At 31.0% G+C, this 25,954-nt stretch overlaps 3 protein-coding genes across 3 annotated transcripts; 2 read left to right on the plus strand and 1 right to left on the minus strand.

Moving 5' to 3' along the window:
* The first annotated feature begins 9,680 nt into the window (after window positions 1-9,680).
* LOC114407394 (putative GTP diphosphokinase RSH1, chloroplastic) lies at window positions 9,681-17,747 on the plus strand. The gene is made up of 24 exons (XM_028370474.1): window positions 9,681-9,888; window positions 10,189-10,379; window positions 10,583-10,756; window positions 10,874-10,939; window positions 11,060-11,152; window positions 11,245-11,376; window positions 11,502-11,603; window positions 11,699-11,776; window positions 12,667-12,738; window positions 12,925-13,032; window positions 13,193-13,290; window positions 13,496-13,556; window positions 13,657-13,719; window positions 13,812-13,868; window positions 13,973-14,074; window positions 14,214-14,372; window positions 14,557-14,688; window positions 14,818-14,904; window positions 15,020-15,091; window positions 15,821-15,907; window positions 15,982-16,435; window positions 16,849-16,910; window positions 17,031-17,099; window positions 17,185-17,747. The coding sequence occupies exons 1-24, from the start codon at window positions 9,864-9,866 to the stop codon at window positions 17,287-17,289; spliced, it is 2,649 nt and encodes an 882-aa protein (XP_028226275.1). The 5' UTR covers window positions 9,681-9,863; the 3' UTR covers window positions 17,290-17,747.
* Window positions 17,748-18,199: 452 nt separating this feature from the next.
* LOC114407395 (nuclear polyadenylated RNA-binding protein 3-like) lies at window positions 18,200-20,199 on the minus strand. Its single transcript, XM_028370475.1, has 3 exons — window positions 19,752-20,199; window positions 18,983-19,058; window positions 18,200-18,894 (listed from the first exon to the last, which is right to left on the minus strand). The coding sequence occupies exons 1-3, from the start codon at window positions 20,075-20,077 to the stop codon at window positions 18,250-18,252; spliced, it is 1,047 nt and encodes a 348-aa protein (XP_028226276.1). The 5' UTR covers window positions 20,078-20,199; the 3' UTR covers window positions 18,200-18,249.
* A 3,434-nt stretch (window positions 20,200-23,633) lies between these two features.
* On the plus strand, window positions 23,634-25,621 carry LOC114407396 (60S ribosomal protein L19-1). The gene is made up of 5 exons (XM_028370476.1): window positions 23,634-23,793; window positions 24,084-24,206; window positions 24,732-25,045; window positions 25,208-25,272; window positions 25,350-25,621. The coding sequence occupies exons 1-5, from the start codon at window positions 23,682-23,684 to the stop codon at window positions 25,372-25,374; spliced, it is 639 nt and encodes a 212-aa protein (XP_028226277.1). The 5' UTR covers window positions 23,634-23,681; the 3' UTR covers window positions 25,375-25,621.
* The last annotated feature ends 333 nt before the right edge of the window (window positions 25,622-25,954 follow it).

Here is a 25,954-nt window from a genome sequence, read left to right on the forward strand (position 1 = left end):
GAATTTTAAAGATTATTTAAAAATATTATGTTTTATCAAGTTTTTTCTATAAGATTTTTTTGATATTTGGATTTTAATGAATTTATTTCATAAGAATTTAAAATATTTGAAAAAACTTTGGAGATTCATAAGATTTAAAAAAATTATGTGAATTTTTAAAAATATATTTAAAATTACAAGAGTCAAAGAGTCAGTGAAAAAAATAATAAAAAATAATGAGGTTTAGATAAAAAAGATAAGATTAATATAATTTTTTTAATTTATTAATAGCTAAATTGTTTTTAGTTTTAAGTTTTTTTATACTAATCATTTTTAAAATAGCATATTCTCATTTTTGTTTTTGGATCTGAAAATTTTATTTAAAAATACACACTCTAATTTTTTTAATTAGTACAATTATTTCATGATAAATCCAATTATATGTTTAAATAGATGCTATATTAAGCCTATATTAGAAGGGAGTGAGGAGGATGAAAATTTTATAGGAAGGTAATGAGATATAGGGAGAACAAAAGGGTGATAATGACGAAAATATTGTGTCGAATAGGTGACAAACATAATTAATATAAGAAAACCATAGTTAAGATTGACATATAAGACAAACATAAATTTAATTTAAAAAAACAAACAAGAAAAGTGCAAAAGAAAAGAGAATATTTGACATTTTTTATTCCAAAATAATAAGGAGAAACATATATGACACACATTTTAGATAATTTTTTCTTTTTTTGCATTTGTTTGGTACTTCTTTCTATTAAGTAAATATTGTTTTTGTGTTGGGTATTGAAAAAAAAAAGATGTGTGTTATGAGAGAAAGAATGTTTGGTGACCAATGTAAAAAGAAATAAAAGAGTTTAGCAAAATCTCAAGAGTTTTTGTGAGATTGTTTGATAGATGTTATAAGTTATAAAAAATCTTAATTGAATATCACCAAATTTTGTTGTACTTCTTAAAAATTTCAAAAGCCTTAATTAAATACTATAAAATGTGTTTATATTATTTAAAAATCCTAATTAGATACCACAATATTTTTTTATAAAAAAAAATCTTTTAAATTTTTTTGAAATCCTAATCTTATACATCCTTAGTCCCTTTAAGGAATATGGAAAAAATATTATTAGAAACTCACTAAAGATAGTTTTAATCAATATAAAAGTGTGTAAATTAAATATGATTATACTTAAAAAATACAAACCAACATTATTTTTAAATCAACTCGTGTTCCTTTAAAAAAATGAACTCATGTATAAAATTTGACAATAGAGTATGAAAGCTATTTTAAAGTTACTTTAGTTATATAAAAAATTAAAAGACACCATATTTTACTCGTATACTATAGATTAGAATATACAACCCTTCAAAAAAATATTAAAATATACAATTTTTAAAAAAAAAAAATGAGATTTACACATTCTTTTTTTTATCAGGTATTTTTAATATAATTTTTTCTATCTCCTTTAAAGATGCATTTAATTAGGAGTGACAAAACGAGTCAATTCATCCGCCAAAAAATAGATTGACCCAGCCCAGCCCATATATGTTTGAGTTGACAGATTGGTCCATCAAAGAAAAAAAAATATAAATGATGAATATATTTTAATTATTTAAAAAAAATTATTTTATAAATATTAAATATATTACATTAAATTTTGAATAATAATTTATTTAAATAAAAATTATATATATATAAAAATATCAAAATAGATATTAATTTTTTAAAAACAAGTTAGTCCCAACTCTTCCCTCAAATTGTTTTTTGTCGGGTTAAAATAAGTTAACGGATTGGAAACTTAAACCTAACCCATAAAAAAAGTGGGTTAATGGGTTGATTGATCCGGTTGGACCTGTTTTACAACCCCTAATTTAATGCATTTTTTTTCCTTTTATGTTTATCCATATATACTTATATATTTTTAATTGTTTACCTCTTTCAATCCATCATATTTTATCTTTATCTCTAAATTAAATTTCAATACTTTATTTTTAAATTACCAATAATTAAAAATAATTTGATATCATAATTTAAATTATTTATTATAAAATTATAATACACTTTATATATTTAAAATTGTAAATTTGAATTATATATAATACATGGACTATAATACAAATTATATTTTAAAATTTAAGCATATTAAAAGTCCTTTTAAAATATGTTTTTATGTGCGTGTTAAAAAAAATCTCTTTATAATGTATTTACTTAATAAGGTCATAAGGATAACCTAGGAAGGGGAATCAGGGTTATTCCGTATGACAATATTCAACTTCAAATAAGAAAGATACACATTAAGTCATCAACCTACCCGAATAAATTGATAGACGTTCATGAATCTATCTGCTATAAGTTATTTAACCATATTTTATCACGAATTATCAAATAAAAAATTTAAAAAGTAAAACTAAAAGGCCACATCTTATCCTAAACTTTTATAAAACCTTGTGCTTGTAGCTATGGTGCATTGATTAATGATTACCAAATGAATGATTTGGTTTGGTTTGTGGCTCGCACCGAAAAATTGGCTTGTGTTTCGGCTTCTTTATCCAATGCGTTCATGATATCATATTGAACTCGGCACTACTACTACTATGTTGACTCTGATATGCTTGTTTCTGGTATATGCATCACGATCTTATCCATTTGCTTTGGTATATGCCTAATTGCCCATGCTGCTATCAGCTTCGATATTCTGTGTGCCATACTTCTACCACAGATTACTGTTTCTGAGATAAACAACACACTAATGCACTGGGATTTGACTAGAGGACATTTTAAATTTCAGGTTAAAAATATACTATAATTTAGTACTACACGGGTATCGGATTCTCAAATTAGTTCATAACTTCATATACATAAAAAAATTATTTTCAGGTAAAACTAATTTAAAGTTAAAAAATTAATTAGTAACTAAAAATTTGACTTATTAAATAAGAAGTATTCAGTAAAATTAATGATTAAAGTAATTGAAAAATATAAAATAATAATTTATTTTTAAAAATAATAAAGAAAATGAATAAATATATCAATAATAAAAATAAAAAAAATTATAAAAGTTAAAAGTTAATATTTTAAATAATATTATTTCAAATAACATTTTAAAAAATATTAAAAAAAACTTATTTACTGAATAATGAAATGAATTTTTTAGCTAATAAAAAAATTAAAAACTAACTTAAATATTTTACCAAAACCTAAATTGACTCCTATGCACACTAATTCAGTTTCTGTCAGTGTTAATTTAATCTTTTTAAGTTCATTAATAAAACTATATACTTATCACTTAGTTCATTATAAAACTAATAACAATTTTAAGTTGTATTTGGTCCGTATTAAAAAAAAATATTTGGTATCAGAAAATATTTTTTATTTTATTGTTAATTATAAAATCCGTGTTTATTTTATTTTAAAATAATGTATAAGAAACAGTAAAAAAACTGTATTGTTTTTATATAAAAAAAAATTAAAACAAAAAATTAAATATAAATTATGTGATATTTTTATAATAAAAAAAATCGTACTTCTTATTTAGTTTTTTTTTTATTGTTCAACAATACTATATACACACTTAAAAATAACAATACTACTCCATATAGTAAGAATTATATATTGAAAAAACTAATATGAACATTACAAAATTCCATGTCTAGTGTTACGCTGTCCTAATTTTTAGGACATAATAATCGTCAAAAAGAACTTCATAATAATGCAACAAAAAAGGATCTTATCCATACTAACAAATTATAATTCCGACACTAAAAGAAACAAAAGAATCGGTTGACATCTAATCAAATTTAACCACGTTAATCTTATGCAATTATTTTGCCATATGGTCTCTATTGAACGTGTGGCTTTTTGTTTATTCCATTCATTTTTTGCCTTTCAGACCAAAAAATTTGAGGGAGCCTCGCTCGAAATCGTTGTTTCAGACCAAATTTTCCTTAGTCCCCTCCCCTCCTTCTTCAAGAGCAGGAAGCATCACACTCCTTCAAGTTATGCCTAACTTATTCGTCTCGTGTGCTTCTCCTAGACAAGAATACGACACACCTGATAACACATGATGACAAAAAAAAATAAAAAAGACACGTGTCTCTTTCACCATGCAGATTTTTTTTTATATTTTAATTAATAATTAATAATTTAATAACAAAAACACTTGTTCAGACACAGATTGCCAAGTAGCAGTAGCAGGTTTATTCAGAGTTATGACAGTTCGTGAGTTTTCCAGACAGATCGATGGGACCAGCTTGAGTTGTTGTGCTACTATAATTTAATTTCTGACTTTGACTAATCCATTTAATTTATCTTATTTGTGTACTGTGAATGTATTTTCTTATTTTAAGTTTTGATATTTTGGTCACGTAACAGAATAAGTTAACCATGCATATTATGAATTTTCCCCAAGTCAATTTCAAATTTGCTCAGACTAATTTATTAGTTAGTCAAAATAGTTTATAAATTATCAAATAACCTTTGAATTTTGTATTTTTAGGAGTGGACTTATATGTACATAAGACTGATTTGAAGCTTGAAAAAAAGAGAAAAAAAATTGTGAATTCAAATCTTTCTATTAATATTTTTTTTATTAAAAACAACAACAATGAGAACTAACTAATTAAAAAAAAGCTTATATTTACATCAATTTATTTTAGACTATTTAATAAGTTTTTATTAAATAATTTTATCTTAAAAATTTATACAAATAGTTACGAAACCAAACGTAAAAACCAGCATTATATAAATTGTCTATATATATACAAACAGTTATATTAATTTTAAAAAATTTAATATGTCGTTGGTATACATTAAAATTGACATGATATATAATTTTCAGAGCACTTGGACGATTTAATAATTTTCAAACCAAACGTCGCTGTTTACAATTGGAGTGATGCTGTGATGGATACCAAAGTGAAAATGTCACGAAACTTTTGTTGAGTCATGGGTAGTTTCATGGTGTATCTGTTGGCTTTTTGGTCATTAAGGGGTAATTTAAAAAAAAAAATTATTAAATGGGGGCAGATTTTAAATTATTTATCAAATGTGAAAGTCGTATAAATGGTATAATTTTATGTATAAAAGTCATATGTTTTGTGTGATTTTTATTTTTGTTTTTAATTTATTTTAGTGAAATTGTAAAATAATTTATGATTTCTGTTATTTTTTTATTTTTTAATTGAATGCATTAAAGTCGTATAAGTCTACATGACTTTAAAATTATTAATCATCATATGATTTTAAAGTTGTGAATTGTCCTCTAACTTCTTTATTATTAATTAATTTTGACAATTAATACAATTATCCTAAAAAAATAAACATACTTATTAAAATAATTTAAACCTACAAATAATAATTCCCTTGCAAATAAATAACCTACAAATAATAATTTATAACATGCAAAAAATAAGTTACAAAAGCATAAAATAAGTGCACAACTTTAAAGTCGCAAACAACACATGACTTTGAAGTCGTAGGGTTACACACGGCTACAAAGTCGGAAGGAATTTTATACAAAAGTGCACAACTTTAAAGTCGCAAACAACACATGACTTTGAAGTCGTAGGGTTACACACGGCTACAAAGTCGGAAGGAATTTTATACAAAAGTGCACAACTTTAAAGTCGCAAACAACACATGACTTTGAAGTCATAGGGTTACACATGGCTACAAAGTCGGAAGGAATTTTATACAAAAAATAATAAAAGTCATCATGATTTATACAAGTTCGTTAAAAAAATTAAAGTATACAACTTCAATACTTAAAAATTGCAATCATTCATACCATTTATCCTCGTTTAATAGATAATTCAAAAACTATTCTCATTTGGTAAATTCTTAAAAAATTGATCATTGTCAAGATGAACTGACCTGACTCATTAGACACGACCCACCTCTTAAACAGATCAATCCAACTCCACTCATTTAAAATTAATTATATAAAAAAGTAATTTGGCCCAGCCCATCATGTGTTGTGAGTTAAAAAGGTTGGCTCACCAGCCCACCTAAAATATAAAATATTTAAAAAAAAATTCAACAAAAAATCAATTTTTTATATTTTTTAATAAAATAGAAAAATACTAGTTAAATTAAATTTTTCATTATTCACACACCACAACAACACATATCATCACAAGTTAGAAATCTAGAATTATAATAACGAAATTTTTAAAAATAGTCTGAAACAAAAAACTAAATAAAATAATATTGAACAATATTATAAAATACTAAAAGTGTATTTAAAATATGTTTTACTCTATTTCTAATTAAATGAATAAAAAACTTTAAAGTCTTTAAAGAATATTACAAAATATTGATAGGTTATTTTTTAGGTGTATTAATGAGTCAATCTAGTCCACCATGGATTCAACCCGAGTGGGTTGAATGATAGGAAGGGATTGATCAAATTTTAGAATCAGGTGTAAAATTTTTTCTCTTTTTGGATCTAATCCTAACGTGTAGTGGACAAGATTGACCCATGGGTTTAAACTCATTTTAACCATTTTTAACCTTATCGTGAAGGATAAATAAGGAGGCCTTATCGTTAAGGATAAATAAGAAGGCAAAGAAAAAAGTAGGGAAAAAATAAAAAAGGTAAACATGTTTGATAGAGAAAAAAAAAATGAAAGAATAGAAAAAATTAAAGTTGAAGATCCACTAGTTATTTTTATTATATTTCTCACATTTTCATTCATCCATATGTATTTTTTTTTCTCTTAAATCAAATATTTTAATTTTAATTTTATTTTTTATTCCATTTACTTTTTGTATTTCTATCCATCATATATGTCACCTATCTTTTTCTTGGATACTCAATAGTGTAAAACAGTAATACTATTTGGTTTTTATAGTGTCTATAGTTTACATATTCTTTTTTCTGTGACAACTAGGTTTCAGAAATTGAATTAAACACATTAAGATCCATAATTAAAATATTAAAAATTAAACCCTTAAATCAATTTGCCCATAAAGTTGAGGTTCATCCACAATATTTGTCTCCACTTGGTTTGCAAAATACGATAAAATTCGAGTTATAAAACGTTCTTATCTCCGGAGTTTCAGTTTGTATTCGTCGCCACCATGGTGTGCAATGCTAGTCTACGAATCAATATTTATGTCCAGACCGGGAAGGGAAAAAAAATATTTATGCGTTCGCACATGCTTTGTGAGGAGATTAATCTTAATAAATATTTTAATGCCTATTTTTTATTCCTACATATTAAAAAATTTAATCTTGATAAATAATTAGTTTTCAATGAAAAATCTTTTAATAAATAAAAAAATATTTTTTTTCTTAAAATAAATTAACTGATTACCCGTGTTAGTTGTCACTTATGAATTATATTATAAAAATTGTCCAATCGTTATCATTTCAAGTTTTTTTTTTATATTAACTTTTTTACTTTCTTTTTTATCTTTGTGTTTTCTTTAAAAAAATGCAATACACAGGTCCCGGTCCGCTACAAGTAATTTATTAATACCTCAATAATAATAAAAAAATATTAATACGAAACTGCACAAAAGTGTTGGAACGTTAAGTATTGAGCCCGAAGATGGGCTACATTTTCTGCTTCAAAAGTTCTTGGGGTTCTTTGCTTAGGCATTTGTATCCTACACTTTGAATCTTACACCTTCCAAAAAGCTTCAAATGGTAAAAGAAATACTCTTTTACTAGCAAGGTTTGATCTTCTCCCTCACACTCTGTCCTACATCATTTCGCCCTCACGCTCCCTTGTTTCCGCGAGAGTAATCACAAATTTAATCGCGACAATTCAGACTTAGGGTTAATGGAAGCGTTCGTGAGGAGGCACTGTAGGAAAATATCGTGGAAGTGCTTGATATGAGGAGTGAGGGGATCGTCCATGTACTGCCACAACTGCACCAAGATTGAATAGTTATTTCAAAATATAGATTTTCATATTCTAGAATAATTATTCTGAAATAGGATAATCATTTTAGAATCTTACTATGAAAAAATTATATTCTTGAATAATTATTCCTGAAAGGTATCCTATTTCAAAAATAACCTTTCTGGAATGAGGATGTCTAATAAGGGAGTATTTTGTCTGCTGAAGTCTTTAGGGAGGTGTAGAATGCCAAATAGGATGTGCAATGTATAAATGCCCTTTGCTCAACACAAGTAGAATTTGATAGTGAGTGGGCTTCATGGGTTTTAGATTAGTGGATATATTCTTAAATGTTGGGCCTCCGTTCACCGAATATTTGAAAATTATATTTTAAAATAAGAGAAAGCAAGGAAAATAAATATTCTTTTGTTTTTTTTTGTTATTATGACATTAGTTATGGAGTATTCATATTCCATCATGAAAAAAAATATTTTTTTAAAGTAAAAGGATTAAATCATATATTATATGATAATAATGAAAAACTATTTTTTTTATTTTAAAAAGTTATTAAATTAGAAAATGTTTATTAAAAATATTTATCCTACTCTTCAAAACCCAACTCCTATACATAGCCTAAAACAAACTATGTTAATTTTTTCTCACCCCATTTGTCATGTGTTAATATGATTTGATTTGAATTATGTTGAATTAATTCATTTTTTTCTTCTTTGGGAGCCTAGGCTTCATCTCCCTTTGATTTGACTTCTAGTCATGCACACCATTCATGAATTGAATGCAAACGAAAATGTTATCGTGACTTTTTTTTTCTAAAAAATAAAATTTAAATTAAAAAGAAAAAATATTTTTTTTCTTCTAAAAATCAATTTCTCATTTCTCTTTTTTTTTCGGTTTCTCTAATCAAACAAAAGAAAATTATTTGCTGTCTATGCTTTTTTCCCTCTCTACATTCTTTTCTCCCATTTTCTATTTGACAAGCATAGGGTTAGAGCGTGGAGGGACCAAAGAAACAATATTTCATGAACGTAATTGGGAAGGCAATGGATGTCTGGGCGACAATGCAATCTCTCAAAAAAAAAAGTTGTCATCCTTTAATACTTTTTTTCCCTCAAACTAACATCAATTAATAATTGGGTAACATTTGATAAAAATATTATTATTTTCGACAGACATCAAATTTAATTTACTAGAGTTAGCTAGTCTAGTAGTGAAGAACTTTTTCTCAGAAAAAAAAGTCTACCAGTGAAGAACTTAATAATTTGTACAAGTTTTAAGTTTAAATATTTTAATTATTATTATTATTATACACTTATAAAGTTAAATGATAACTAATGTGACTCTTAAACACTGAACATTGGTAGTTTATTTTGATAAATGTTGTGAATTTATTGAGGTAAAAATAATATAATTACTGTGAAATGTCAATCGAACGATAGTTGGATTTAATAGAGGAATAGGTTTGTAGAACGCATTTAGTGCTCAGTAACCGTCTTAAACAAATTTGTCTAAAAAAATATATTCCCTCTATTTTATATTGATTGTCATTTTAATATTAAGAAAACATATTGGTTGAGGTTTTCAATTTTCAATAAAAATATCAATGTTTTTATTCCAATTTTGCCTCCTAATTATTAATTATTAATGAATTTTTACCTAAATAAACAAATAGTTAATGTTATTGAATATTCAATAATCAGTGAATTTTGGAGTAATTTCTCCCCTTTCTTTGAATAGAAAAAAGAAAAATAATATTAAATGTAAAAAAGGGAAAGAGAAAGAGAAAAATATCTTTAGGAAAGGGTATTTGTGTGGCCTCAGCTAAACTCGATATCCCGTCGTAGCTGTGTTTGTTATCGCTGGCTCTTGTTCATTGCACAACTCTCAGTCCCCAATTCCGATTCCCTCTCAATCCAAAACCTCAATGAGCCTATCATTCGCTCGCTGCTTCCGATTCCGCATGCTTCAGGGATTCAAGATTCAATGAGATTGCTCTCTTCCAATAAAACATGGCCTCTGCATCCTCCTTATCTGGTACGTCTACTAAACCTTCCTTAAAACTCCGCTCGTGCCTTCGTTGCCCTAAAAAAATAAATGCAAACCAAGGCTCCACTAATTTGCGTAATGCATAGTTTCCTCTCTATTAACGCGCTTCAGATTTTTTTTTCTCCCCGCGCAAATTCACGCGCCACCAACCGCTGAGTGTTGAATTTTACTGCTGAATGTTGTTTATGTCGTTTGGTTCATTCGCTGTTGTCGTTTCTTTTGAGTGGAAGAGTTTTGCGAGTGTGGTTTTCTGAGTGAAGGTGTGTATGAATTATGCTGCTGCTGCAGTTTCTCTAGAATGCGTGAACGCGTGCAAGCTGTGGAGAGGGGATGGAAATGGAAGATTCGACTGTAGTCTTCTATCGTCCGCGTGGAAAGCTCCGAGGGTTCTCACTGGCTTTCTTGCCAGCACTGCTCATCCTCATCAGTGTTCGGACTTGTCGAATGGGCGCAACGGACGAAGGAACCGGTATAATTTTGTAAGTTTTTTATGTTTCCCTTGGCGTTTCGAAGTGTGAATGCTTTCAATTTTTTGACTTACATTTGGCTGTTAGGGATGCTTGTTATTGGTATGAGAGTATTTGATTGATCATTTTCATTTCTATTAATATTGAATCAATATGGTTGCAACGGATGTTTTTATTACTAATTAGATTACCTGTTAATCTCGCGAAATTGACAGGGGTGTGAAACCTTTAGTGTAGATGGTTCATGTCGTGATGAACCAATTGATATCGTACTTTTTGAAGGATGCTCTAGATCTATGTTGTCTCAAAATGCTCCTAGGAGATGGCAATTGTGTTGTTCTTTGGCCCCGGATGCTGTCACTGAGTTTTCTGCGGAAAGTTTGTGGGAGGTACAGTAGTCAATTTTATGGAATCATGTCTATTGTTGATTATAATTCTGTGAATGGGAACATCCTCTTTGCTAGTCTCTGAGTCGTACTGTACTACCTATCATCTGATTGCCTCAGGATCTTACACCTGTTATCTCATACCTGTCTCCTAAAGAACTGGAGTTAGTCTACAATGCTTTTATGGTGAGTTGATTACCTCAAGAAGCAATCTTAGCATGCTCTTTCTGGCAAAATCATCTCCTGAACATAGTTGGATTTATTTATTTTTTTGTTTTGTTTCTGTTTTATTCCTGGTTGTTACAGTTGGCGTTTAAAGCTCATGATGGTCAGAAAAGACGCAGTGGTGAACCCTTCATCATTCACCCAGTCGAGGTTGCACGTATTCTGGGAGAACTTGTGAGTCATGAAGAAATGCTTCCCTTTTTGCCAAATTTACTTAAGTGCGTATAACAAATCAATATTTATGATGGATCCAACCATTTGTCTAGGAACTTGACTGGGAGTCGATTGCTGCTGGATTACTTCATGATACAGTTGAGGATACAAATGTCGTTACTTTTGAGAGGATAGAGGAGGAATTTGGTGCTACTGTGCGACACATTGTGGAAGGAGAGACCAAGGTACTTATTATTCTTGAATTTTAAATTGAAATTACTGCAAATCTAAAATCCTCAATAGCATTGGTTCCATATTCATAAACTTACCAAATAAATTTGGCGCATGCTACATTCTAAATCCTAACTAGGTGTCGAAACTGGGAAAGTTGAAGTATAAGAATGAAAATGATTCTGTGCAAGATGTGAAAGCAGAAGATCTTCGGCAAATGTTTCTGGCTATGACTGAGGAGGTGACCTCTTTTTCATAATAGATTCTTGTCTATTCCCATTCCCAATGCATTCTTTGTTGAAAGCGGTTTGACAAATAACAAATGTCTCATTTCAGGTTCGTGTTATAATTGTCAAATTGGCAGATAGGTTGCATAACATGCGCACGCTATCACATATGCCTCCTCATAAACAGGTTAGGGCCGCTGATTTGAATAATAACTGGGTGACTTTTTTCTGTTTTGCCCAAAGGAAGGAAACTATTATGGCCATGCAATCCTTTTACTATGAGATAATAGAAAAAGGGAATGAATCTTCTCATGTAATTTAGTTGATTTCTCTCTACAAAACATTAAATAGGTGGGTCCCTATCAAAATTTGCGAGTTGTGACTTCTATAATGAGAGATAGATGCTTGGACCTTCCTTTTAAAAAAAAGATAGATGCAATTTTCAGATGAAGATCTAACTTGAAAAGATACATTCACTTGCCAAAAGGACTATGCAATCAAGTAAAGTTAGGGATTTTGATAGAAATATTGGCTTATTAGCAAAATGAATCTGACTCTGAAACTGAGATTGATAAATTCATTTAGTCCAATCTTATTAATTTTCAATGTCTTGAAACTAAAAAGTAAATTTCATTGTTCATGAGGAACTATCTTTTTCTGAGTGGCCTTTACTACATTCTGTTATTGTCATTGAATTTTCTAAAAGGGCAACATAATGTGAATGGTACTGAATACGCCCAAGGCATTTATGTCTTAAATGTTATAGCAATATCATCATTTTTTTTTATTGGATTCCTCATAGGCGGCTATAAGACCCATACTTGGCCCTGGGGTGGTGGTTGGGTAAGGCCCTCTCCAGGGCAATGGGTCAATAGTTGCAGGACTTAAAACCCTGACATTGCGGGTAGACTTTGCCAGGGGTCATAGTCCACTTCTACTGAAACCAACCATTATTGGTTATAGACTTATAGTAGTATTGTTGTTTTATCTTGTTAGATGTGATATCAAATGGATTGAGTGTATGATAAGCCTAGCTCCTAAATCGTGTTCCTAACATTAATATTAATATTTGTACAGACTAGCATTGCGATGGAGACATTGCAGGTATTTGCTCCTTTGGCAAAGTTGCTTGGGATGTATCAAATAAAGGTATCCTATAATTAAGAAATCAATAAGGACTATCATTCGTGTTTTTTTTTTCCTGTAATGCCATGAGTCCACATATTTAAAGTAGAACTCAGGATTGAAATACTTTGAAGTTTATAGTAATATACCTATATTTCATCCTATGAGGGAAATTAGACATATCATAGTTCTGCTTTTTTGACGATGCAGTCAGAACTAGAAAATCTATCATTTATGTACACAAATGCGGAAGACTATGCTAAGGTGAAGAGAAGAGTAGCAGAGCTATACAAAGAACATGAGAAAGAACTTCTGGAGGTAATGCTGGTCTGTCTATCTTAAATTGGTGTTTGAATAGACAAGTATTATAACTGCTTGCCATCTTTCTGTATGTTCATTTATTGAACCTTTTCTTCCAGATGATACTGTGTCACTGTAGTCCTTTGATTAAGCTTCTTTGTTCTCCCTTTCTTGATAGGCAAACAAAATGTTGATGAAGAAAATCCAAGATGATCAATTCTTAGACCTTCTAACTGTTAAAACAGAAGTTCGTGCTGTATGTAAAGAGCCTTACAGGTTAAGCCCCAAATCTCAATGTCAATTTTTGTTTATCCAACTGTTCATGTTGGTTGATGTGTTTGACATCATGTACATTTTACACGTCATAGTTTTTCTATACTATATATCACAAAGTTTTTCTACATACTTGATGCATACATTGTTCTGTTATTAGATGTTCTTTTCTGGCTATTCCTTAAGAAATATTGCTGATCATTTGCAGTATCTATAAAGCTGTTCTCAAATCAAAAAGTTCAATCAATGAGATTAACCAAATTGCACAGGTTTGCTTTGATATATACCTTGGAATGCTTAGTGTGTTATAAAGATTTTGGATGAATTTTTAAGTTTGTATGTTGAAAACCAACTGTTTATTGTAACCAGCTTCGTATTATTATTAAACCGAAGCAATGCATTGGGGTTGGGCCTTTATGCAATCCACAGCAGGTAACTACTTATCATGGTCAAAGATATGGCTGTTTTTCTCCCCTTTTTTACCCGGTATATCAGAAAACATTTCTCTCTTGTGTTTTCTGCAGATTTGCTATCATGTTCTGGGGTTGATCCATGGAATCTGGACCCCTATTCCTAGATCTGTACGTATGTTATTTTCTATTATATTTGAGAGTAGAAAGTGTTAGTTTTAAGAGACATAAATTTTCATTGACTGGTGTGGAATATTTGGTTTGTTTTGTTTTAGGTGAAGGATTATATTGCAACCCCTAAACCAAATGGCTACCAGAGTCTTCAGACCACTGTGATTCCATTTTTGTATGAGAGCATGTTTAGGCTAGAAGTCCAGGTACTTTTTTGGTTGTTGCTTTTTTCAAATTTTACTTCTGCATGTTCCATTTTCACCAACTAATTGTTTATAGAGCCCTAGCTGATCCAAATAAAGTTAATCATATGTTTTCCTTATTAGTATGTCATACTCTTTGCAGATTAGAACAGAAGAAATGGATTTGATAGCTGAGAGGGGCATTGCTGCTCATTATAGTGGGAGAGAATTTGTCACAGGCTTGGTTGGAAGTGCAACACCAAGTAGTAAAAGCTCAAGAGGGAAGACAGTTTGTCTGAACAATGCCAATATTGCACTCAGAGTAAATTATCTGTCCCTGATAGACTATGATAGAAATAATCTTTTAAACTTTAAAGAGAGATTTTGGTGTAGCCATTACTCAAGTTTGTTGTCACTAGTCTGTTGGCCTAGTGGTAACATTCGCTTTGCATTAAAAAAAATCTTGATGCCTGACTTCATGAATGAAGTATTTTCATTTCCTACAGATTGGCTGGCTCAATGCAATTAGAGAGTGGCAAGAAGAGTTTGTTGGCAACATGAGTTCTAGGGAATTTGTCGACACTATTACAAGAGATCTGCTGGGCAGTCGTGTCTTTGTGTTCACACCAAGGGGAGAGGTAAGGATTGGTCTGTCATATACCATGACTATTTTTTCCCCCTTCAGTTGATTGAAGAAGACAATTTTAGAACATGTATTTCAATACTATCTGCCTTTTCTTGATGATTTTTTGTCACATTATATGCAGATTAAGAATCTTCCTCAGGGTGCTACTGTCATTGACTACGCTTATATGATACACACTGAAATAGGCAACAAGATGGTAGCTGCAAAGGTATCACTCGTCACATTTGCATGCTAATAGAATCAAGTGTCAGATGTCAGTCAGAGACACATAAAATAAAATGTTTGTATTATTGAAATATTAGAAGCCTTTGGTGTAAATGCAGGTCAATGGAAATCTTGTTTCTCCCGCTCATGTACTTGCAAATGCAGAAGTTGTGGAGATAATCACATATAATGTCAGTATTGTTCAACTCATCCTATGTGTCTGTTTTTTTTATAGGTTTGATGTAATTGGAAAGTCATTACGTTTTGAAAATATAAATTTACTTTGCAATGGTGATATTAGGAAGATACTTTGTTTATTGAATTGTCAGATTTATGATCTAAGTGTGTGCTATCAAATGTTTTGCATGTTTACACAAATGTTTTTTGTTTTGTTAGAATATCCTAGCATATCATCATAATATATTTGCAATATCTTGTGAAACAATTATTCATCCCATTGAGGGAGCTTTCTTAGAAGTTCTTAAATTTTTTATTATGTTTCCTTATGATGCTCAAATCATTGAGGAATCAATTTTGATTAGTAGTGTTGTTGCAATAGAGGGCTCAGGCTTGTACACCTAATATCATGCTAATATTTGACCTAATTATCAATATAAATAAGATTATTGGGTTAATATTTTGTTACACACTATTTTACAGCATATTGATATAATCTCCCTTTATTGAGTATTCCTTTTCTCTCTCTTCCTCTCTTAATAAATCCTAAAATTTCAACATGTTTGATGTTTTCCCCTTCATAATAATTTGTATGTTTCTTCTATGACAATAATAAATTCTTTTCACCCTTTGTTATTTAAGGAAAATGTTTTTGCTTATAGATACATAAATGGTTAGTTACAGTTACCTTATATATTTGCCTTTGACTTCGCCGGAGCTCATAATATTAACTTTATTTCTAGGCACTTTCCACCAAATCAGCTTTTCAGAGGCATAAGCAGTGGCTGCAACATGCTAAAACACGTAGTGCAAGACATAAAATAATGAAGGTAGGATTTCATATGATGGCTTAACCCTGAAAAGGTTTTGCTTTAAATAAATAAACATTTTATATTATGTGTAGTTTCTGAGGGAGCAAGCTGCACGCTCTGCTGCTGATATCACTACGGAAGCAGTCAATGACTTTGTCACTGATTCTGACGGGGATAGTGAATCTGAAGAAGTGTCAAAAGGTTCCAGTGGCTCTAAATATACGTGGGGTAAAATGTTTGTGAATGGAGCCGAAATATCAACTTCGGGAAGAAGTGAGACTGTCCTCCAAAGTAACAATGGAAGTGCTTGGATCCCTAAGGTCAATGGAAAACATAATAAGCATGTGCAGCATGAAAGTTTCAACGGCAAAGGGGAGATGCTACTGCAGGGAAACCTTGTCGCAAAGATGATTCAAGTTAACATTCCAAGATATAAGGAAGTCCTGCCAGGTTTAGAAAGTTGGCAAGCCCAGAAAATTGCTTCTTGGCACAATATGGAAGGGCACTCCATCCAATGGTTATCTGTAGTATGTATAGACCGAAAAGGTAAGCTTGCTCTTCTGAATAACATTGATTAAATCTGCTTTTGCTTGGATGTGCAAAATTCAAGTGAACATTGTTGATAGAGGATATGGTATGCAGGTTGGTAATCATAATAATACATTGTCAACATAAGATGCATGTTAATCTATTAGCTTTTACTGATTATCCGTGCCTGTAAAATGGATGCTTTGCACCTTGTGGCCCATGAACATTGTGGTAACTGTATTTTTCCGATCTAATATAAGAGTAGAGTGATATCTGGGTGAAACCCATTGGGTCAGAATTTGGCTTGGAGATGGGATGGTAAAATGAATATCTAGTAGTGTTTCGTTAAATGTCTGGCTGATGACTCATCTCTCTGACACAGTATCAAACGTTATTCCACCATCTTGTAACCCAGTTAATAATTATTGCAGGCATGATGGCTGAGGTCACTACAGCATTGGCCACTGCAGGCATAGCCATATGTTCTTGTGTGGTGAGTGGTTAAACCAAAATCCAACCTATTATACAGTACTCAAATAAGACGTCTTGACATTATATTAGTATGGGTCTACTTTCGGCATATCAGTAACACTTTGACTTATTAAATGACCAGGCTGAGATTGATGGAGGAAGGGGAATGGCTGTTATGGTATTTCACGTAGAAGGAAATTTGGAAAATTTGGTACTGTATCATGTCTGAAAACGCTCATTATGAATTGTTTCATCAAATGTGTTCTTTGTCAACTCACAAATAATTTATTGTTCAGGTCACTGCTTGCTCTAAAGTAGATCTGATATTGGGTGTTTTGGGATGGTCTACCGGTTGCAGCTGGCCAAGCTTGATGGAAGACCGTGGCGTTCTCGAATGCTAGTTGATTCGATTGCAGTGGCTCTTGGCGTCTACTACAGTTTGCCCAACACCAGGGAATTAAGTTTTGTCCGCAGCAGCGTAGGCATTTATGTGGCTAAATTTTGTTTATGGTATAGTTCTCATATATTTGTTCGAACTTCTAACCAAATAATCCGGCAGCAACCTATTGAGTCAAAAGACTCGAAACTCAAGGCACTGTATATAGAAAAGAGTGATAGGATAAAGAAGTATACAATGTAAAGTAGTTGTGCAGAAACTAAGCATTTATCCAAGGAGATTGCTAGGGGTCTCTTATTACAAATTGTCACTTTCCCTGGCCAGTTTCAACTTTCAAGTCTTCCATTTCTACCTTTGGAAAATGCTAATAATACTGGCATTCGTAATAGGCAGGACCAGTAAACGCATTCTGATTTTATTTTTCTTTTTTGTCTTTTAAAAAAAAAATACTTTTTTCTCTTATGTAAAAGAATGACTTTTAAATTTTTAATTGATTGATATATGGATTCTCAAAATAGATTTATTCCCATTAAAAATGTTAATGACCTTTTTTAGTACACTCTTTGTCGTTGATAGAAATTCATTAGGATTCATGAATTTTATTATTAAAGCTTAGGAAATTTAAAGTGGGACTTAAATTTCATAAATTTTAAATATAGTTTATTCATTATTAATGTATACTTTTTTGCACCAATAATTAATTTATGTTAGGTGTATTTTTAAAACAATTATGAATAAAATGATTTACCATTAGTTTAGTATAGAAAATATATATTATCAGTGTATTTTAATCAAATAAACGATAGAAAAATAAAAAATTGTATTTAAAAAGTAAGTTGTAGCATTCTCATCTCCATATATCATAATCCACAACGTATATGGTTTCAGTAAACGTGAGAATGGCAATGCCGGCCATTTCCAAACTCATAGGAAAGAAGAAAAAAAAAATTGAACATTTGATCCTCTAAATTCGCTTCACTACTGTAGTACCCTCGTCTAGGACATAAAATGATTCTTGTGGGCGACGAGTGAGTAGAACTAAGATCAACAGCAGCGCTAGCAACAGGAAGGGAAAAACCCAGGTGGTTAATGGTTGATTATTGGGCACCATAAAGAAGTTTAGATTTTGGTTCATAGTTGCTTGGTTTGCCACAGTCATCATAGCCTCGTCCAAGTCATCGGAGCCATCCACTTCAGAATCGGAGCAAACATGGCTGTCTCCTTTGAATTTTTGCTTTGCATGCTGTATCAGCTCCTCAGGCCAAACTGGCTCCATGGAGGTAGTCCCTGTTGCCACTTTTGAGCCATCTTGTTCGCCAATCTCTGAAACATCATCGGACAGCATCTCATCATCGTCGTCGTCATCATCCTTAATGTCATCGTCCTCGGTTACTGTTTCTGTTTCCGAGGATGTTGAGTCATCTTGAGGTTCTTCATCCTGGCCACTGGGGCTGTTAAGCAATGACATCATGCATTCTTCCGCAACCCCACCTTCGTTCGACGATGCCGCGCTTTCTGGGTGCGAAGAGTCAGAAAACACAATTTCCTGATGGTGAAAGTCGGTTGGGCTCTCCTCTACACTTCTTGCTTTAAGCTCATTTTTCTCCTCCTTAACATATATCCAAGTTATTTGTAACAAGTTAAAGACCATACACAAACTCATGCATTTACATTAATAAAAAGGAAGGATGAATTACCAAAATCAAGGATTGAACGGATAACGACTCGGAAGAATCACTAACTTGGGTTTTGCTCATATTGGATGCCCAACAGCTGCAGTAACACACACAAAGACATGAACATATATGAACAAGGAAATGCTCCTAATAAATAAATTATATCTGTTTTTTTAAGGTCATTCGGTAAAAATCCAGAAATATAATAAAGGTTAAATTATTTTTTTTCTTTTAATTTATTATTTAGATTTAATTTAATCTTCTAATTTTTTAAATTGAATATTAATTCAATTTGACAATTTAAAATCACAATGATGATTTTTTTTAATAGTCCCAAAATATAATTTTTTATCATTGATCAAATTAAATCTATTGAAAGATCACCAAATTAAAGGATTAAATATCTAATTCAACCTATAATAAAAATAAATATCCTAATAAAATAGTCGCAAAAATTCAATTTGACGATTTAAAATTGTGATAATTTTGACTCATCACAGAATATAATTTCTTATCATTTAAAATGAAAGACTAAATTAAATCTAAACAATAAAAGGATTAAAAATCTAATTTAACCTATAATAAAAATAAATATTCTAATAAAACAGTCGTAAATTTACCTCTTTCTCTTTTATGGTTAATTTCTTTCTCTTATAAGTTATTTCATAATGTATGTGTAATTTAATTAATTATAAAAATAAAAATATAATTAATGTGATAAAAAATAGGTAAATAGAAATAAAAATTCTTGAACAAATAAAGTATGTTATAATAAGTTTACGTAGCATACCATGTGGAATCCCCGTGTTGAATAAGAGAGGTGAGACTTTGGGTTGTGTCATGATCTTCTTCACTCTTACAAATGTGTTCCTCCAATAACAATTGTTGGGGTTTAGGTTTAGGCTTAGGTGGTTGGTGATCATCATGAGTGTCCTTTGCCTTATTTTTGTTGCTCGCAAAAGAAGCAACTGCCATGAAACCCGCAATGGCCAAGGCTCCACCGAACACAACAAGCCCCGCAATCCCACCTTCGCCGCCAATGCTTAAGCTTCTAATTAATGGGTGGATTTTCTTCCTTGCTTGGTTATTTGTGATTGCGGTCCTTTTGTCCTCCATGTTTATCTTTTTGTTGCTTAACCTTTTCTTGTTCCTTTGTTTCTTGAAAGTGCAAGCGACACTATACCTAGGGATGAAGTTGATCTTAAAAAGGAGGTTTTATCGTAGAGAATGAGAGTGAGAGAAACATGAGAGACAGAAGCGGGCTTGTTCGTTTTGTCCAGATTCGTTACTTAGGCCACCCACACGTCAACAAGAATGATCCGTGAATTCACCCTTGCGTGACACGTGCTTGCATATCAGCCACGATTTGTTCTTATTAACTCTCCCCAATTCTAGCTTGTTCTTCTAGCATAACCATCGACTAATAAAATCAAGCTACTTAATCCTGCCTTGTGTACCTGCACTAGAGAGAGAATGAGAAGAGTCATACACCGATCCGTTATTACGTACCTGTCTTCTGGCTCATATTGCCCAAGTTTTTCTAAGTAGCACACGTAATAATTATTTAGACGAAAACTTCTCACATGCAATATCAACATTTTATGTGATTAGCAGAATTAGGGGCTAATATGTAACATATCTTCATTTGAAACAATACATTGGTTGAAAGCTTCTCACAAAAACAATTTATCTCGTTAGTAAATTAAGAAACTAAAATAAATAAATTACAACGTAAGGAATAATACAGTTATATATTCAAAGCCTTAATCAGGCCAACAACAAAAAAATTCGTTCCTTGATTTTCTTAAAATAAAAAGAATTGCCTTAGTTTTCTTTTTTGTCAAAAGTATTTTGTTCTTAAACAAAACAGGGATGAATTTAAATGAAAATGGAATTGTTAGTGTATGAATTCAATATTTCATTTTAAGATATAGCTGCCAAACCATATTGAATTCATTCTACCAACTTTATTTTACAGCTTTATTTTAAGGCGACCCAATACATGCTACCAACTTTCACAACATATATAAAATTACAATTATTTCAGATATCATGCTTGGTTATGAATGTAAGAATGTGTTGACTATTTGTCAGTAGTCAGTACTGTAACATTGTTGATATTTGGGCTTGTGCATTCCCTTGCCCTTATTTTTCGGCCTATGGGCTTGCATGTCTTCGGGTATTTATACTGTTTAATCTTTGACCCATTAAAAAAAATAAAACTAGAATTAAGGTATTTATTTTATGATTCTTGGACCAAAAATATATATTTATGTTAAGAAATTTTTACAAAATTTATTATAAACTGTATATATGTTCTCTTTTAACCATTCTAGTACATAAATTCTATACACAAATTTCAGATACGAAAATTATGAGTCCTTTGTTATTTTCATAAATATTGGATTTTTTACTAAATCTTTGTCTTTGAAAACCATGAACTCGAAACTGAAAATTTGATAATATTTAGATCATACATGTGACAAAATATTGAGAGATAATAGTACCGAACTTGAATTTAAACTTGATGCAAACACTAGCAAGTAATCATTTTAAAACGTAAAATGGCAATGTGAATTGTGAAGTATTGAAATCACTTAGGACAGAGTAACTTAGTCCTAAAATGGTGTAAAAACTGATCCAAACATACTCTTACCGTAAAAATAAAATAAAGAATGATAAACTAACTTGGATGAAAATAATGTGTTTCAACTTTCAACTCCATGCAGAAATGTCACACATCAGCAGCCTTAATTTCTTGTTCAAAGTCACAGTCACAGCTGGTTGATGACCTGTTCAATTTCGCAGAATCGACATGGATTGTGCCCACGATGTGCTGGCTGGTTTATATATATATATATATATATATATATATATATATATATATATATATATATATATATATATATATATAAATCTGCTTTTGCTTATGGTGGAGCTTTGTGCTACTTTTTAATTATCACTTGTCTCAGTCGCTATAATTTTTCCTACACTATATAAATGTGGTATATTATTAATTGTTAAAAACTTAATAACTAGGGTTGAGCATTTTTACCATAATAAGTTTTCATCTGGACCGCTTGTGCATCCTCGCTCTTGTTAATTTAATTCTTCTCTTAATACCAAGTTCTGTCACAATTATTTGACTTCTGACTGCAAAAAGGTTACGAGAATTAAATAATTGAATAAAATCAGTATTCTTGGTTTAATTTAGATGTACTAAATCATAGAACATTGATCCCGTAAAAAGAAAATATTGCTAACATTTTGTTAATTTATAGACAATGCACTATTAATATGTCGTTTTGTAATTTAATATTACATTTGAATTTATCTATTAAATTTATACGAAAATCTTTAGAAACGCATTGAAACTGGAAGAAGAATGCCGGTAAATCACGTTGTTTAATTTCCAAGATTCTCATATGTAGTATATGCATGCCGACTTTCTTAGATTTGATTCACTAGCCCACATAAAATAATTAAGGACGATAAATGTCAATTTATTGAATTTTAAAGTAGTAGTATAATATTAAGAATCGAACTCAAAGCAACTAATTAGGTTAAAACAGCTCAAAACATTAAGTGCATATACTTACATTGTCAAAATGGAATTAGATCAACTGGCAGGCTTAAACCCATGTATGTGTAAGAAAAAAAATCTATTATGATGATCGATTAATATCAATTTTTTTTTTTGGTTTCTAATTCTAGTTGTTAATCAGTTGCATGAACAACTAGACTAAAATTAATATATATATATATATATATATATATATATATATTATTTGACCTTTTTTGCAAATATAGATTTTCATGAATATAATTAGACATGCTATTAATATTAGTAAAGTAAAAAATAAATCGTACTCAATGCTCATATAATCTCTTGGAAAACAAAATTTAAATATTTCGCAATTCAGAGTTTTTATTTTATCTGTAGGCATAATATACGAATATTTTGATTGGTGGACAAAAAATAAAAAATGTTCCCTTCCTGATTGGGCTAGAATATGAAGTATAGAGAGGTCTGTACTACTACTGGTTGGTAGGCACGCGTGGTAAAAGGCAAATTTGATTTCTGAGGGTAACAAGTAACAAGAGGGAAGTGCAAAAGCATGTCTGGTCCAACGAATGTTCTCACCCTCAACCTTAACCTCCCCCTGCTGCTCCTCTTTTCTCATTTCTCACTCATTCATTCCATTTTCCCAACTAAAATTATATTAAATGTAATTTATGATCAAGTGAGAATGTAAATTTTTTATATTAATAATAAATGTTTATTATACACAAAAATGAAAATTAAGAAATATATATATCAGAATATTATTTTTTACTAATTAAATTATTGAATAAATATAAATATTAAACACAAATAAAAAATAAATTAAATACACAATGAAAACTAATTTCCACTTTGTATCATACACAATAAAAAGTACTTTATGTATAATTTTACGTTACACAAACTAGTTTTTTTAAAAGACATTTTGATAAATACAAAAAAATGCAAAAGCATTTCGGGGGATGCAAATAACAAAAAGAAGTGTGAATAGTCCCCCTAAACTGGGCCATTTAAACACAGAAACAGTGAACGGGCCGATTAATAGTCCATCGCATTAACCCAACATCGCCACTTTAATCCAAACCCTAGGGGCTATATAGTGCTTCCCCTTCACATACCGCGATAAGCTTAGCTTCACCGTCAGTTGCAGGAGAAATGGTTTCGCTGAAACTGCAGAAGCGGCTCGCCGCGAGCGTGCTCAAGTGTGGCAGAGGAAAGGTTTGGCTTGACCCCAATGAAGTCAACGAAATCTCCATGGCCAATTCTCGTACGCACTCCGTCTCCGTATTTTTATTTCATTACGATTATGATTTATGTTTCACTGTTTTCCGTCTAGTTTTCATAGGATCTGAACCTCTTCGGTGTTTTTGAGCGTCTGCGAGAATATATGGAAATGCAAACGCGAGCTATTGTACGCGTAGTTTGCGAATCCGATATCACTGAACTTTATCTCTTACTGTCAATTGTTATTGTTTTTTTTTTTCTTCCAATGGTTGCATAGGTTTACAATGTTCTGTATGTTTTTGTTTTCAAAAACTTGGGGTTTTTGTTTTTCAGGCCAAAACATAAGGAAGCTGGTTAAGGATGGGTTTATCATCAGGAAGCCCACCAAGATTCACTCTCGCTCACGTGCTCGTCGAATGAAGGAAGCCAAGAGGAAAGGACGTCACTCTGGATACGGTATTTTTATTACCAACCCTATTTACCCTAGTGTGAATCCGATTCTATCTCATGTTTTGGGGATTCAATCCAAGTTAGGCTTTGTTTGGAAGTACTTGTTTAAAGTTTATTCGGACTTATATATGATGTAACCACTTTTGTTATTGTTTGAGGTAGTCTATGAAATAGGTTGTGATGTCTATAAGCTCTTTTCAGAAAAAAAGCTATACAGTATTTCTTATAAAACCAATTTATATATAGTGCTTACATATTAAGTACTTCAATGAGATTTTAATTAAGCTATTTATTTATGCAAACGGTCCCTTAGTTTGTAATGTAATCTTATACTTTATTATGTTCCTAGTCTCGTTTGGCAATTATGTATTCTCTATTGATTATGAAATTGCTATGATATTTCCGTGTTTGCCATTTTGATTGGTCAATGTAATTGATTTGTTAAATGTATGTTTATTATATGAAATATTTAGGGGTGGGCATTGGGTGGAAATGCCTGTTTACTTATATCGTTTGCCTGATTGCTACTAGGTAAGCGTAAGGGTACAAGGGAGGCAAGGCTTCCCACTAAAATTCTATGGATGAGGAGAATGCGTGTGCTCAGACGCTTGCTTCGCAAGTACAGGGAATCTAAGAAGATTGACAAGCACATGTATCATGACATGTACATGAAGGTTAAGGGTAATGTTTTCAAGAACAAGAGAGTTTTAATGGAGAGCATTCATAAGTCCAAAGCTGAGAAGGCAAGAGAGAAGACCTTGTCCGACCAGTTTGAGGCCAAACGTGCCAAGAACAAGGCCAGCAGAGAAAGGAAAATTGCTCGGAGGGAGGAGCGATTGGCCCAAGTGAGTTTCATGCCGTATTGAGAAACTATTTACATGCAAATGTAGTGAATTTGTGTTTTCTTGGTTGTTGCACTTGGGGATCAAATGCATTAACAAGTATTTTTGCTGAAATTGGAAATGAAGAATTTGACCATTGTCCCTTGCCCTTTGTAAAATGTTTAGGGTCCTGGAGAAAAAGTATCAGCCGCATCCAGTGCTCCAGCTGCTCCAGCATCACAGCCAGCCCAGTGAGTATTATAATTTATGCTGGTGTGGGGATTTACTTTGGTCTATGTGTTGTCTAATTGAAAATCTTTTATTGCAGAGCACCAAAGAAATCCAAGAAGTGATCCACATATTCTGATATTGGTTGATAGAATTTTTGGGGCTGGCATTCTGAGTTACTGTTCTAAAGTAGTTTTGACGAGTTTTGAGTTTATATGTTTTCTATAGTCCATTAGTTTTTATTTGAGTATATGAAATTATAACATTCCGTTATTTTTGCTGGTGTTTGTCTTTGTTTTGTATGGATATCATCATTGTTGCGAAATTACTTGTGTTAATTCTTTTCTTGTTATGGCTTTACTGTTCTTGAAATGCCTAAGCCCAATTGAATTGATTTGTTTGCCTCGGTAACATTTCTACTACTAAATTACTCGGCTAATTAATTCTCTAAGATAAAGAAAAATGATTAATTAAATTAATAACAAATTTTTGTCTTGTGGTTTTACATGTTCATATTTTAATTTTTAATGCTTTTATCGGCTTTAATTTTTTTTTTAATGTTTCTTCATTATTATTTGTATGGGCTGCATTTTTGAAGAGGTAAGATAAGGATCTAAAATACTTTTGGTACGTCACCTAATGTTGATGAATATACCCAGATTTTGAATTTACATTTACTGCCTTCAGTCTTATTTAACTCAGGCT

The sequence above is a fragment of the Glycine soja genome, chromosome 3 (genome assembly GCF_004193775.1).
Source record: "Glycine soja cultivar W05 chromosome 3, ASM419377v2, whole genome shotgun sequence".
Taxonomy (NCBI): Eukaryota; Viridiplantae; Streptophyta; class Magnoliopsida; order Fabales; family Fabaceae; genus Glycine; species Glycine soja.

What these genes read in the sequence shown, in the direction of transcription:
- LOC114407394 (XM_028370474.1), top strand. Translation starts at nt 9,864, where the DNA reads ATGGCCTCTGCATCCTCCTTATCTG. An exon ending in GAAGGAACCGGTATAATTTT is followed by an intron (nt 10,380 to 10,582) that starts GTAAGTTTTTTA and finishes CGAAATTGACAG; the next exon opens with GGGTGTGAAACCTTTAGTGT. An exon ending in CACGTATTCTGGGAGAACTT is followed by an intron (nt 11,153 to 11,244) that starts GTGAGTCATGAA and finishes CCATTTGTCTAG; the next exon opens with GAACTTGACTGGGAGTCGAT.
- LOC114407395 (XM_028370475.1), bottom strand. Translation starts at nt 20,077, where the DNA reads ATGGAGGACAAAAGGACCGCAATCACAAATAACCAAGCAAGGAAGAAA. An exon ending in CAACACGGGGATTCCACATG is followed by an intron (nt 19,059 to 19,751) that starts GTATGCTACGTA and finishes GTGTTACTGCAG; the next exon opens with CTGTTGGGCATCCAATATGA. An exon ending in CCGTTCAATCCTTGATTTTG is followed by an intron (nt 18,895 to 18,982) that starts GTAATTCATCCT and finishes ATATATGTTAAG; the next exon opens with GAGGAGAAAAATGAGCTTAA.
- LOC114407396 (XM_028370476.1), top strand. Translation starts at nt 23,682, where the DNA reads ATGGTTTCGCTGAAACTGCAGAAGCGGCTCGCCGCGAGCGTGCTCAAG. An exon ending in AATCTCCATGGCCAATTCTC is followed by an intron (nt 23,794 to 24,083) that starts GTACGCACTCCG and finishes TTTGTTTTTCAG; the next exon opens with GCCAAAACATAAGGAAGCTG. An exon ending in CCAGCATCACAGCCAGCCCA is followed by an intron (nt 25,273 to 25,349) that starts GTGAGTATTATA and finishes CTTTTATTGCAG; the next exon opens with AGCACCAAAGAAATCCAAGA.